This window comes from Malania oleifera, chromosome 7 (genome assembly GCF_029873635.1).
Source record: "Malania oleifera isolate guangnan ecotype guangnan chromosome 7, ASM2987363v1, whole genome shotgun sequence".
Lineage (NCBI taxonomy): Eukaryota > Viridiplantae > Streptophyta > Magnoliopsida > Santalales > Ximeniaceae > Malania > Malania oleifera.
In genome coordinates, this window is record NC_080423.1 from 5,632,932 (window position 1) to 5,647,465 (window position 14,534).

The 14,534-nt window shown below is 36.1% G+C and overlaps 2 protein-coding genes across 2 annotated transcripts in view; one reads left to right on the forward strand and one right to left on the reverse strand.

Moving 5' to 3' along the window:
* Nucleotides 1-3,134: 3,134 nt before the first annotated feature.
* Nucleotides 3,135-3,590, forward strand: LOC131160079 (uncharacterized). The gene has a single exon (XM_058115400.1). It carries the CDS (start codon nucleotides 3,135-3,137, stop codon nucleotides 3,588-3,590), a length of 456 nt encoding a protein of 151 aa, XP_057971383.1.
* Nucleotides 3,591-6,864: 3,274 nt separating this feature from the next.
* Nucleotides 6,865-14,534, reverse strand: part of LOC131159571 (uncharacterized) — a 32,827-nt gene continuing 25,157 nt past the window's right edge. Inside the window, exons 10-14 of the mRNA XM_058114589.1 lie at nucleotides 13,719-13,849; nucleotides 13,543-13,630; nucleotides 10,147-10,360; nucleotides 9,620-9,726; nucleotides 6,865-7,808 (exon numbers count right to left, since the gene is read on the reverse strand). Of these exons, the coding sequence (XP_057970572.1) occupies nucleotides 7,305-7,808; nucleotides 9,620-9,726; nucleotides 10,147-10,360; nucleotides 13,543-13,630; nucleotides 13,719-13,849 (1,044 nt within the window). The 3' untranslated portion in view covers nucleotides 6,865-7,304. The remainder of the gene's footprint in view (nucleotides 7,809-9,619; nucleotides 9,727-10,146; nucleotides 10,361-13,542; nucleotides 13,631-13,718; nucleotides 13,850-14,534) is intronic.

The window sequence follows — 14,534 nt, forward strand, 5'->3', positions numbered from 1 at the left end:
CCAATTGATCCTACACACAAACTCATCAACCATTAAATATCAAAGTATTTGTCATAATTAAAACGGGATATGACCTATAAGGTCAACAAATCCAAATAAAAAATCCCTCCAAAAATATTTTTCTAAATAAAGTGCTGGATAATCTAGGGTTTATGGCTCAAAAATATTTTTGCAAGCACAAGCAAGTGAGCCTTTGAATCTTGCAATGAATGTGCAAGATTCACAAGCAAGGAATAGTTTTTCTCCAAAGATGTTTATCAATAAAAATATATAGAGAAAACTTAGGATTTACTCTCAAGATAATGATTTTAAAAATGAATGAGATATGAGAGTATAAGCAATATAATTTGTAAAAATAAAATGCCCAAGATAAAGAATACTCTCTTGAAAATGATTTTTCAAATAAATAACAAAGAGATGATGAAAAACTAGCTAGAAAGAGTAAAAATAAGATATAAAAATTTTAGAGGTTTTTCTAGTTAATCATCATACTAATTATGAATTATGAAGCATATAGAGTTGGATGAAAATCTGACCGTTGGGGATATGCTGGGTATTATTAGAAAAGATTAATTAATTTTTAAACTCATTTCAGTGCTAAAAAATTGTCTAACTCGAGAGGTTCGATCGATCGAGGTAAGAGGCCAGTCGGCCAAGCATGGGCGATTTTTGAACCCTTCGTGGGTTCGGTAGGCGTAGCCGAAAATCGGTTTGCTAAGTGGGCACGTTCGGTTGACTGAGGTAATTTTGACCTAAATGGACGGTCGGCCGAGGATGGTGGAAAATCAAATTTTCACATGTCGGTCGATCGAGGAAGCTACGTTCAAAACAGGTTTGGTCGATCGAGCCATAGTAAAACTTTGACTTCAAGCTTTCAGTGTGGTCGATCAACCGTGGAGGCTTAGTTTAAATTCGATCAGCCAACTGAGCTTCTTAATTAAGCCAAAAGCTCTAAGTTTTTGTAAAGTTCATTCTAACCCTAACTTTTGACCCTAACCAATTAGTTATTAAAAAAAAGTTTTTGTATGAAAAATGTTGGTCCTAGGGTTTGTCTACAGTCGTTTTGAACTTTCCATACACATCATGCATGCAATGCATTATTACAAACTGAAATATAGAACTAAATGCAATTACAATTAAATCAAATGTCTTCTTGTCTTTTGCTCTTCCGTCTTCCATGCATAGAATGCACCAGATTGTATAGACTTCAAGTTCCTCCTAGCTTCCATGTGTGTGTATTGAGTTATTAACCTGTTCAAGTACTAGACACGCACATTAGATACTGGTGTTTTGTCAGCATCAAAACAGAGATCGGACTCAAAAAGTCAATAATTAATATCTTTTAAAAAAAAAAAAAAAACTATGAATAGATGGCATTAGAATATAATGATTTACTCTAATGAATATTTCAATTTGTAATTTGTGGTTTAATTCAAAATTTTAAATATTATCATTAGAATTGGGATATATATATATATATATATATATATATATATATATATAATGGAGTTAAAGCATAATTAAAATTTGAATACTAGCAATGTTTATGCGTTATATCATTAAATTGTCATATGACTATTTATATTTTCCATTTTAGCTGATTTCAAAAACAAAAAACAAAAAAAACAAGAAAAATATTATTATTTTTTTCGAAGAGGATTTTTTTTCTTAGGATTAATTTTCTACCCCGCAAAATTATTTTCAAAATTAAAATAATTTTCAAAAAATATATATATTTCAGTCAAATTTTTGTTAAATCACTCGCCCAATGCTTAAGAATATGATATTTAAACCTCGAATTGGGAGTTCAATAAATTTATGTGAAACATAATATAAAATTTAATTTAATTTCTTCTAAAATTGAGCCATGAAAGCTATACAATGCAAACAAATATGATCATTTTTCTAAAATTTGATGTGAATAATAGTCGAACTTAATAATTTCTTAGGAAATAAAGCAGATGAAACCTCTCATTCTACTTGGGACGAAATCAATCAATTTATACTGTAACAAATAAAATGCTCTATTCATGGTCTAACATAATAAATACATAATAAAATAGCATCACATCCATAAGAAGCAGTTAGAAGTCTGAGCCCCTCAGCATAAAATTCAAAATTCATCAATTATAATATACCATATTAGCACTTAAACTCAAACAAAAAAAAAAAAAGGTAAAAATTTAGATTTCAGGGGTAAGCATAAAAATTGTAGGAATTTAGATAAAATAAAATATTAAATTTAAATTAATATTTATGTTACCAAAACACTACATAAAATTAGTTTTAAATAATTTTGATTTAGTCCAAGCTTGGATTGCGGCATTCGAAGAATGTGGACGGAGGAGGGAACATACATGCTCTACCTCTGAATCCGATCATGGTCGTCCATCAAGGGGACACCATCACGTGGGTTGGATTTCTTCCTCCTCGTCCGCTTTTTATAAATTTATTATAATACAACCTAATGTACCCTATCATCTCTCTCTACCTCGCTCTCCTCGGGCGTGCGCACGAGCCCATAGAACCGGAACCTAAATCCTCGTGCGAAGACAATTTTGTCAAATTTTAAATTCCACGTGGCTCGAGACTACATGCGCCCCACGTGCACCGCCGCTCCACGAGTCACCTCCCTCCCCGTCTCCAACGAGTCACCTCCCTCCCCGTTTCCAACGAAATCTCGAACGTCACTATCCGATCAAGTCCCCCCCGCGACTGGGGTCCTCGACTCCGCCACACCCCATCACGCCCGTCCGTTCACCTGACCCATCAACCCAAAAAGTCAGACCACACGAATGCTTTCTCATTCTGGGACCCACTCCGCACGTGCACTCAGACCCAAAATGACAGCAGCCCAAGTGGGTCCTGCGTCGCCCAACTGGCCGTTGGTTTGGAATTCAACGGAGATTAAGCCAGCTGTGAGCGTAAATGCGCAGGACGGCTGTCACGCTAGCATTGCGGGAAAAGCCCCGCAACGCCAATCGCGGAGCGGGAATACTCCGTATATAAGCAGGGGTTTAATGGCAGGGGAAGAAACAGGGACGATGAACAGGTAGAAGGTAGAAACTAGAACAGAGGACGAATCAATCATTTAATCGAAGAGAAGATCAGATCAAATCGAAATCGAAATCGAAATGGGTATCCCAGAATCCGATGGGATCTGCAAGAAGCACCCAAATCTGAACCAGCTCCCGGGAGTTTGTTCAACTTGTCTTCGAGAGAGGCTGGCTCTGCTCTCTGTTTCTTCATCGCAGAACAGAGCTTTAGTGGCTTCTTACTACTGTTCCTCCTCCGTGTCTTCTTCTCCTCCTTATTCCACAGCTTCTAGTTCGAATCACCAATCTCCGAATCGCCGCCATATTCGGAACGCTTCCGACTCGAGCGGTGCGATTTCTATTATGTTTAATAATGGGTTGCGGAAGAGCAGGTCGATAGCGATCGTGCCGGCGGGCAGAGCACGGGACGCCGCGGCGGCCGCAGGGAAGAAGAAAGCAGGGTTTTGGTGGAAGCTGTTTCGATCGTCCGGGAAAAGGACGATGGAGGTTTTTACGCATTCGAGGTCGAGTATTAGGGACGGGTTTGAGAAGTAGAGAATTTATATGTATGATGGTGAGATGTTTCAGCAAATAAAACGAAATATTCGAGAGAAGGAAGAAGAAGACTCAGAGTAGGGAAGAGATTGAAAGAAAAAAAAAAAAAAAACAGGCTTCTGCTGTATAGCTTTCTGTAATGATTTGTACTGATGGAAATGAAGTTTTTCTCTTCAAATGATGATTTAAGCTTCTTTTTCTGTTTGTCTCTATGATCTCCTGCAGGGAAGTTGCATGATTGCTTTTGTTTAAGTAGAAAAAAAAATTATTTTTAGTTTCGATGTGAGCAAGAGTGGGGATTAAGTCGAACTGCAAGATGATTCACTAGCAGGTATTATTTTAATTATTAATTTCAACTTGTAATATGTTTATAATTTAAACATAATTAATGCATCATTAATCATGAAATTTAGGGCCATTTTATATATAGTGCAATCCACAATTCCTAAGCTCTGCATTAGAATTTGAAGAACACAAGTAGTAAACGAGTATTTATTGTAAGCATAATCTAATGATTTCATATTTGAAATTTAGTGTTTTTATATATGTTTATTGTGGAAGGCAAAACAAACTCTTTTTATGAAAATAAGAGTTCAAGTCGCCTCTGTCAAAAAGCCAAATATTCTTGACAAAATAAGAGATAGGTTGAATGAGAGCGAATACACATTTATTGACAATGAAATTCATCCGATTGTATCCCAAAACTTTTGCGAGTAAATATTTAATCCTCAATATTTATTTCAATTGTAAGGTTAGTTCATAACCTCTCAAAATCAATGATTTACCTCTGGTTTCATCTATTATCCTATCCAAGAATCATTAGGTTTCATTTTCAATAAAATCCTAAATAAAAAGATTGCAATTAGATATCATCTTAACATCACCCCAACTCTAGTGTCCAACATTTTTTTCTGAATTTGACAGTTATTTTTTGCTTATATTTAACTAACCTATTTGAATTTGAATTTAAAAATAATGGCGCCCCATACCCAGTTCTAAAGAAGTGGTTACTCTTTTGACCATGTTTGACTAGAGTTGTCCATTTGCCAACGACTTTGATGATGTATCGGATATCCTATAGCATGGGCAAAGATGTGGTCAAGCCCAGTACACAATTACTCACGATTACTTTCTAGATGTGCAATCATATGAGTTTGGCCTTCGGCCGCAATAATCAAATCTCCTTTAGGCGAGTAGTCATTGCCGCATGGTCACTCCCCTTACTCCATGTTTTCCTCTTTGAGGTATGCATTGATAGCATGAATAGTAGATTAGGCATCCGAGATCCTACTCATAGCCTAGTTAGCTATGAATAGGACATAGTGATGAGCTTTTTAATACACAATTAGTCTTTGTTATAGCCTTGTTGTAGAGCCTTTTAAACTTATGTTTCATTTTTCAGCAAACAAATAAAAATGCAAGAGAAAATTGTTGTTGTCATTCATTTCATGACAAATTTTCATCCTTATTTGCCATTTTGAAGAGACAATATTGTTGAGATCGTTATGAGTAGAGAGGCCAAGCGCAAGCATAGATTTCTTGGGCCAAAAAAACAAAATAATCATACTTTAAACTTAACAAAACTTTGGGCGTGCTTTTGCCATCAATTTTTAAATCTCTTTTAACATTTGAATTTGATTAGTTCATCTATGTCATTTATAATTTGCGTGAAGGGGTGTTTATTCGCACTAAATACACTCTAAATAGATCTAATTCATTGAATGGGCTTTGAATTAAGAGATTAATCCTCTATTGAAAGTCGATCAAAAGCATGAAAGAGCATCAACAATTAGACCTTCCCAATTGTCTCCCATCCCACAACATATGAACTCCCCAACTATGAGTAGGTGAAAAGCTTCCACCACCACAGGCCATCCATCTTCTCACAATAGATGAGCTCCTCTAAGTTGGAGTAGACAAGGAACTCTCTTCACTACCAATCACCCATCACCTCCCATGAGCCCAAAGCAGATGAATTCCTCAAACCTAGAGCATGCGAGAGGAACTGCCACCACCACCAACCACCTATTGCCTCCTATGACAATCGCTCAAAATAGACAAAATCCCTAGATCTAGAACAGGTGAGGAACTCCCACCACCATTGGCCACCCATTGCCTCCTCCGCCTCCTCCCATGATCACCTCCCACAATAGGAAAGGAACGCCTACGGCCACCATCTTACCATCGCCCCTACCACCATCTCCCCATCTATAGAACTTCTTCAAATTGATTTGAAACGGTTAGTGCACTATATTAGGTGCAAAAGCCTTTTCTTTTTTTTTTTAGTAATTTGACAACTTTGAAAACAAAAAAGTTTACTTTTTAGTGTCAGGGGATTCGATCAAGCTTTGAATAAGTTTAAAAGATTCAAAGCTAATTCAATGCTCAATACTGAATGTTTAGTTTTATCAAAATTGCCCTATTGATTGTGGCATGAAAACTCACGCCATAGTGATTCATTTTGCTGCCTAGATTAGATAGTATCAAGAGCCATGTATCCGTGTGGCTGATGTCCTACACGACAATTTTGAATATTAAGTACTGCTGACTGCGCCCGCCACGCGTGCTCAAGCTTCCAATCCAGGATGATGATATTATTAATCGGAAATTTGAGGAGGAAGAAGAGTCGTGTTTGGATCAAAGTTGTGTGTGAGTCGGGATGGACGTGGGAAAATGGAAATGGGAATGCAACGAACAGCTAATTTGCTTGTGGAAAATGGTTTCCTTTTTGAATGCGTCCAAACAAACCGTCTCCATCCAAACACATTTTACGTTACCTGAACTCCCCCAAGCAAGCAAGGAACCTTGTTTTAGGTTGTCTGCTTTCGAAGGTCCTGCGTAGTACGCGCTCTCCTTAATTAAGCTTATCTCTCTTGCTGGCCCAACCCACCAACTTTCTTATTTTAATCTCTCACAATCATCATCTTACATTCTGGAGCTTAATGACCCAAGATAAGGGTTTAGTTTAGGTTCCAGTGGGTCAAGCTCATTTGCATTAGATTCAAACTTGACTCAACTCGACCCAACTCATTTTATAACTCACTTCAGAGCTTACACTGAGTTTTAAATCACTCGGTAACTTGACATGTCGACTTTGAAATCTACAAAATGATTCATGTTTAAACAAATTTAATTGAACTTCTGCAATCCTATTAATGTTATATTTACACAAGTGATATGTGTCTTATGCAGATTTAATATTTTATATAGTTAAACAGGGCAGTTTCGATGGGAGCTCTTCTCATCCATCAACCAGAAACAACTGCAGTCGGAATTTGAATAATAAATGTTCTGCATTCCTATAGAAGGTAAAGGGCATGAATTGTTAGCCCTATCAAAGTAGTGTGTTAACTTTTTTTTATCTGTAAAAGAAAACAATATTTTCAAAGGATTAACAAATGTCCGAATTCCAAGATGTTGTGCTACTCAATACAAACAAATATAACAATTCCCCCTTTTACAATACAACTTTGCTGCTCAGCATGGTGGCTGAGCATGTATATATTTTCCTCTGTATCCCCCCCTCCTCTTCTGATTAGCAGTTGCTAAATGAATGTGGTTTCAGTATGGACAACGGTCTCCAGGGCTTCTTTTAGAACAAGTGATTCAAAAACCCAATATCAACCCTCCTTCAAAGCCAGTGCATCCTGGGGGCTTTCTCAATTTTTACAACACCGACAAGTAATCTAACTTGGGGAAAAAGAAGTCGGGATGTCATCTGTTGTGTTCTGAAACCCTAATTTCCATCCCATCTTCATCCTCGTCACTATTACTTCCATTGTCTACAGTTTGCCTTTTCAATCTCTGAAATATTTCATCAAGGGATTCGGATGAAGAAACACGGGAGACAAGTTTAGTTTCCTGGGTTTGTCGTAAAGGAAGAAATTTTTTGGCCCCTATATTTGCCTTAAAACTTTGAAAACCTGTCTTCATTGTTTCCCACTTCGAGGCCAAACCAGAACCAGCCCCTCCTGTTGGACCAGCCTGAGAGTTGTCTGTGTCGAGCAAGGAGACCTTGGCAGAGGCTATGTTTTTCTCAACTGGCTTTGTGTTGGATGCATGTCTGCTCTGTTCTCGAATGGCAGCATATTTGTTGTTGATGACTTCTTTGCTCCCACCATATCTACGAGTCTCATCTTTCAAATGTTTTGATGGACCATCCCTTGTACCCTCTTTGTTTGAACTCGTTGCTGCCTTCGTTACAACAGCAGTCCGATCCTGAGCATTTTTTGGAGTGTTTATGCTCAAGTTATAGTGTTGCAGGAGAAAAATTACATTTACGAATACAATTTAAGCACACAAGATTCCAGAAAACTTTAAAAATATAAATAAAAAAAATTAAACCAAAAAAAAGAACATCACGGTTAATAAAATGTTTCTAGTTATTCCTACATTGCCACCAAATTCTCACTCAAAATTCCCCCCCACTTTTTCAGTCACATATGATATACATGCTAACTATAGTTTTAAATCGCAGTAGCGGGTAGCATAACCTAACGGTAACGGGTGTAACGGCTGTGAATTTTTTTCAAACACACAAAACCTGTGCATATTAGCATACTTGCATGTTTTAAGCTTTTAATCCTTCTTGGAAAGAGTTTTAGTATATTTTGGATCCTTTAGTTCGACTAAGTTATTTGGTAAGGGCAACAAGTTTACATTTGTTTTAAACCACCATTGATAGAAAAATTACATGTGCGCGTATTTATACTTCTCATTGTTCTTATCTATGATAAATTCTTATGTGTGCTAAATTAATTAATAAAACAAAATACATTATACAGTCCATTAATCTACTAGACACATAAGACCTACAAATAATAAAAATATAAAATAACTAGAAAAGAACAAGGTCGAAGTTGAAAAATATAGAACATAAATATCATACTAATATCATCAAAATAAAATATTTTCCTAACAAGTTAGTATTTTCAAATTGTTAATTAATGCATCTCATGAGTATTTCAAGAAAAAGTAAATTTTGTATCATTGTCATTCTCAAAATAATCTTTTCCCCCTCTCGCCACATGGTATATTGAGAATGATTTATGAAAGAGGGAAAAAGTGAGAAGAAAAAGTAAAAAATAAAATAATTTTTTTGGCTTAAAAGTCCTGCAACGGTTACATGATGGCTGTAGCGGCCTTTACATAACGGTCGTGGCCCGTAACGGCCGCAACAGCTGTGATTTTTCTTTCCACCAATTTCGCGGTGTGTAACGGTATTGATAACCCCAAAAAACCGTTACGTAATGATAACGATCGCAGCCATTATTTAAAACCATGATCCTAACCCACTAATCCTATTTCCATATCCAAAATTTCCCTTGCACCCAGTTCAAGGTGACTTGACTTGATGTGAGGCCTAGGAGGCTTGACATTAGGCCTCCTCTGCATAGATACCATTGGGCCAAAGGACCAATGGTAATTAGTCAATTAACTAAATCAAAGCAATCATGTTCTACAGCTGTGAATTCAACTAGGCAAATTGTATGTCCAGACAAATCCATCATGTCAACTCCCTATACTCTCAATCCAAGTTATTATTCTAAACTGTCCCCTGCTACTAAGACTAACAATACCCCTCCCCACTGGTGTTGCTTGGCCTATGATGCATCTGCTCAAACCATCTTAGCCACCCTTTCTTGATCATGTACATGTGAAATACCTAGCTTACCATATGTGCTCCTTATACCATTCATACATATTTCTCATGCATGCAACTTACTTTTGGGCATATTGTTTCTTAGCTGCAAATATTTTGAACCATACCATATAGCTAGTTTTATAGGATATAGCTGTTCTATAGAACTTCCTTTCTAATTTTAACAGTATTCTATTTTCACACAACAATGCCCAAAGCCATTCTCAATTATACCCAACCTCCTTTAACTCTATGTATTACACTTCCAATTTCTCCTTCATATTTAGAAAATTTCAAACCACAACACATTAATCCAAGCATGTTTCATGCCATACATAATAAATTCACGAAAAATTAGGCTCCAACCATTCAATAAATATTCACATACCATGCTATTGCTGCTGGATTCAACATCCATACTAATGCTATTGAAATTCCTCGCCAGTGGAATAACATGCTCACCAACTCTACGGCCTTGTTCGAGCCAAGATCGTTCTGAGAACATGAGAACAAATATGAACTGATTTCACATTGCAGCAACAATATTCACATTATCATCCACCATGAGAAAAACTAAGTATTCACTCGGTATAGCTTTCTACATGATGGTTAATCACATTATTGGAGTTGGAAAATTGAATTTGATTCTAGGGAGTCCAAAGCTAGTTTTGCATCAAAGACAACTTTCATGCTGAAATGTTGTAGGATAGCTTAGAAATATTTTCAATCATGAAATTATTTTTACTCCAAACCGATCCAAACATGCCCTAAGATGGTTATAAATATGAAAATTTAGATGGGGCAAAGCTCCATGTAACACACCTACAAATTATTGACATGATAATTGCACTTGCTCTAGACCAAGTAAAACATAGGAAGTTGGGAAAGTTAAATACAAAATCATGTCATGCTAACCTTTTTGCAAGATTATTAAACCTGATGGATCAAATCCATCTGTATCATTTGCTTCAGTTTGAAATCTGAATCTCTTCCAGCTCCCAAAAAAATCAATTACCCGATCAAAGAAATTGCTCGCAACCAACACGGTGTATATAACCATAATAAGTGGATATATTTTGTTAAATCCAGTCCCAAAGAAGGGAACAGCAGCATCAATGTTCCCCATTCGCTGCAATCAGAATGTCATTACACACAAAAGCAAAACAGCCAAACTTCATGAAGAAGGGTTCAACTACAAAACTTCAAATGCCTACGTACTTCGTTAGTCCAGAGAAAATTTATAAATTTACATTCATTAGAAATAGGAAAACTAAAAAAATGCAGGGAAGTTTGGCAAAAAATTACAAGCATATACAATGCACATTGTTTTGGGGTGAAAGAGGGATTAGCTCCCTGTGTGGGGTCATTTGACCCGTTGCTCCCTCCAAAGACAGCTTTCTTCCCTTGGGAAGCTCCTTGAGAGCGTATGGACTGACTGCTTGCAAAGATGAGTGGAGATCTTAGCAACTTTGTGTGCCAAAATCAAGGAGACTCGGTTAACCATACACTTTTTCATTCTCTAGTTGCTAGAGATCATTGAGAATCCATTTATGCAAATGTGGGGATTTGTTGGGTGTGATCCTAGTCAACGTGTGAGCTATTTGCGTGGCAGCTTTTTGGAGGAATATGCTAAAAAGAAGAATTGGTCCCCAACACATCTTGCTATTTCTCAGATCCTTCGGAGAAAGAATAAAATTAGAGATTTTTAGAGGGTGGAACACTCAACACAAGTTTTAAAGATTTATTGGATGGTTATAGATCTAATTGTAATTAACATGGTAAATTTTGTTGATAGCCTACTTGAATTTTTTTGTGCAGCCTATATGTAATCCACTTTGCACATTGCTTTACACAGCAATCATGAATATAGTTTTTTGTACATTGTATTTTCTATAAGGTTTTATTTTTTCTTCTTCGCTTGTTTATTTATTTATTTATTTTGTTGGGAGAGGGTGTTTATTTCTTAAGTGATAAACTACATCTAAGTCTGAAAGTTATATCATGTGAAAACTTTAATTTCTCTTAGGTTATCTATGGTCCGCAAAATGTAAATAGTGGTTATAACAGAAGAATTTGATAGTTTACTCAAACAATGTGTTGTTATTGCAAATAATGATGCAAACATTTTTATAAATCCAAAACAAGAAATAGAAAGTAATGACTACTCCCAAATTTCACCGAATGCCTATTCTTTTCCAGTTCGATGCTAGATGGAATAACAGAAACCCAACCTTAACGTTAATAAGGATCAGAGAGGTAAATGAAGTACTAATTATGTATTACTAGATTCACACATTTAATTTAGAATAAGTCTAATTATGTATTACTAAATTCTAAGATTTTGTTCAGAAGCAGTCTATATATTTGAAAGATAACCTTGTGCAGAAAAATATAAAAGCTGTGTGATGCAGGGGCAGCATCAAGGATCTGCAACCATAGGGAGAAAATAGAAGAAATTGAAGAGAAGAACGGGAAGAGAGGAGAGAAAAGGTACAATGGGGAAAACTCACATTCACTTCACATCAAATTCAACAACCATTCTACATGGATTTGACATGCTATTTATAAGAAAGCCTCTTAACACATGAAATTACACATATACCCTTAAAACTACATTAAATTACAAACATACCCTTAAAAAACAAAAAATATTACAAAAAAGCCCCCAAATACACATAATCCTAAACTACACGCACAATTAACTACATAAACCCAACAATCCCTTAACCCAATTCTTCTTAATTATTCCCAAACAAGGATCTTCCCAAGGTCTTGGTTCTTGTCCTATATCACTATGCAAACTAACAAAATTATGTACTGCCAAAAAGGCGAATTGAGGAAACTTAATTTTGGGTGAGTTGATGGCTCCAAGAGTCCCCAGAAGGAATAGGATAAGATTGAAAGGGAGGGTAGTTGTCCAACAGAAGATCCAAAATTGCTTTAATACAAGGATTGGAAGGTTAGAAAAGTTTGGAGTTGTTTTCATGCAGGGTCTTACCAATGAACTAACAGAGTATGGGACATTTAACAAAGTATAAATGTATTATATAATTTTATGTTATGATAAGATCTAAGTGGGAATAAAGGTAAAATTTGGAGCATAGGAAGAATTTGGCTTGAGTCGGCAAGGGAGGAAGAAATGATAAACTAGAGGAACGAATATTGCTGAACTCTCAGAAATGAAAATCAATACCAGCACCTTGTGGCAAGCATCTATTGTAGCTCTCCTATTTCCTCTCCCCAAGACACAGCTATGTAGGGGCTCAATACACAATTAAGCCATAAATTCAAGATCTGCAGCATGTTTTTTCCTTGGTATTTTTATATAGAGTGAGGGAAATAGGGAGAGCGAGGGGGAGAGAGAGAGATGAAGATAAGGTGTATTCCCAATCTGTGTTCCCAGTGGCATAACAATTCACCAAATCAACTCGGCAAAAAGGAAAAATAGGGACGGACACCTTAAAGTAGAAGTATCGAAGCATCTTACATATGGTCCTCTGGAATGGAAGTAAAACTTTATACCTTATGTATCTTGCAGTTCTCTACTGCTCATTTTTCAGAGTGTATAAATAGATTTAAGTCTGATAGTTATTGTTGGAATGAACGGAATTGACTATTGAGATAAAAGGACTCTTAAAAAAGGAACTAGCAAATATCAGGTCAAGGCTGTGAGAGCACATGAAATGTAAACTAAATTCTGATGGTTGCATAAGATGAGGCAACAAAGCTATTATCCTGACAAAGGTAAACTCTCAATGACAAGGTGAAAGCACTGTGTGGCAGCCAGATTCATGCTCAAAATAAAGTAATTGTAAGGATTCATATTGAAGGGGATTCAAGAACAATAATTGACAGTCTTAATAATCAAAAACTACTGGGAAGCTATGAACTAATTGGGAACATTAATAAATGCAGCTACTCCATTGGCCGGCTATAGAAAGGCTCAAAATAGTACAAGTAGGGAAAGTTAGAAGTGGCTTTTTCATACCACAATTGGTAGACAATACAACATGATGTTAGAACCTTAGAATTATAACCCTGCCATGATTTATTTCTATTAATGCATTACCTTAATATGTACAGACATGTGTGTTCACGTGACATAAAAGAATGCCAACATTAATATAGAATTTAATAAACTGTTTATTTTAATTTATTTCAGCTTCCGACATGAACATATGAACAATCAAGGAAACTGACAACCAAAATATGCGATAAGCAGAAGAAACAGACATGAATGTTCAATGAAATTCAAAAATATGTTAATGAGCAATCAATGAAACTGCATGCACAAATGGAAGATAAACTCACCGTTTCAAATACAGTTTTCTTCTTATCAGGAAGACGAATGAGATTGAGAAAGTTGTATGAAATTGGAGGTGCATACCGAGCAACCATCCTGGGAGAAATTTGAAATGTGATCTTTGTTAAGCTTCTGTAAAGAAATGATATATAAGACGGTGCAAAATACGCCGACAGAAACTCACGAGCATATCATAAGCAAGCTGACTGAGCTTGTTTGCCTCGGTGTTAATGAGTAAAACATCAGCATTCCTATTTTGAACAAAGAATAATATGTGCAGACACACATATACATCAGGGGAATGAATGCAAAGACCTGGAAAAGTTAGAAAATATATTAAAGATCCATCAATAAAAGCACAAAAACAATGAATTATTGGACAAGTTAACTAGCAATCAAATATTCAGATTATAGCAGGCACACAGTGCAGGGCAGAATGGTTAGGTGATAGATTTGTATAATCCTATTTAATCTACAATAGCAGAAAACGATAAAACATAATCGGCGCAAACAGAAAGAGATATTCAAAAGTTAATCAACTAGAGAGAGAGAGAGAGAGATTGAAACACCGATTGCACAACACTCCCACCCTCAAAAGCTTAACTCCACATGTTGAGAAATGGTTTCCATGACAGGGGAAATGTGAGGGGGAGTATGCTTGTACTTGAAAATCATTAAACAGAGAAAATTGCAAAAGCCTGCCAGATCGCAGGTTTTTCAACACCACATTTAACATTATAGAGCAGAAATGTTAACCATTCATCATTTGATGAGAGATTTGCATGAACAGTTAGTCATCCTACTTTAAATAAATTCTATTGTTTGGGAGCATGGGTTTGGATTTGCATGAATTTTAAGAAATTCAATACAATGTCATACTTTTACCCTTTTTTTTCACAATTCAAGGTTTCCATGCGCCCAACTCAGGGTCAGTCTTTTTTTGTTTACCGAAAACTGCAAAGCAAGTGCTCTTCAATCAATTCTTCACCACAAATTGCAA

Excerpts from the sequence above, each read along its gene's own strand:
- LOC131160079 (XM_058115400.1), top strand. The coding sequence starts at position 3,135 with ATGGGTATCCCAGAATCCGATGGGATCTGCAAGAAGCACCCAAATCTG.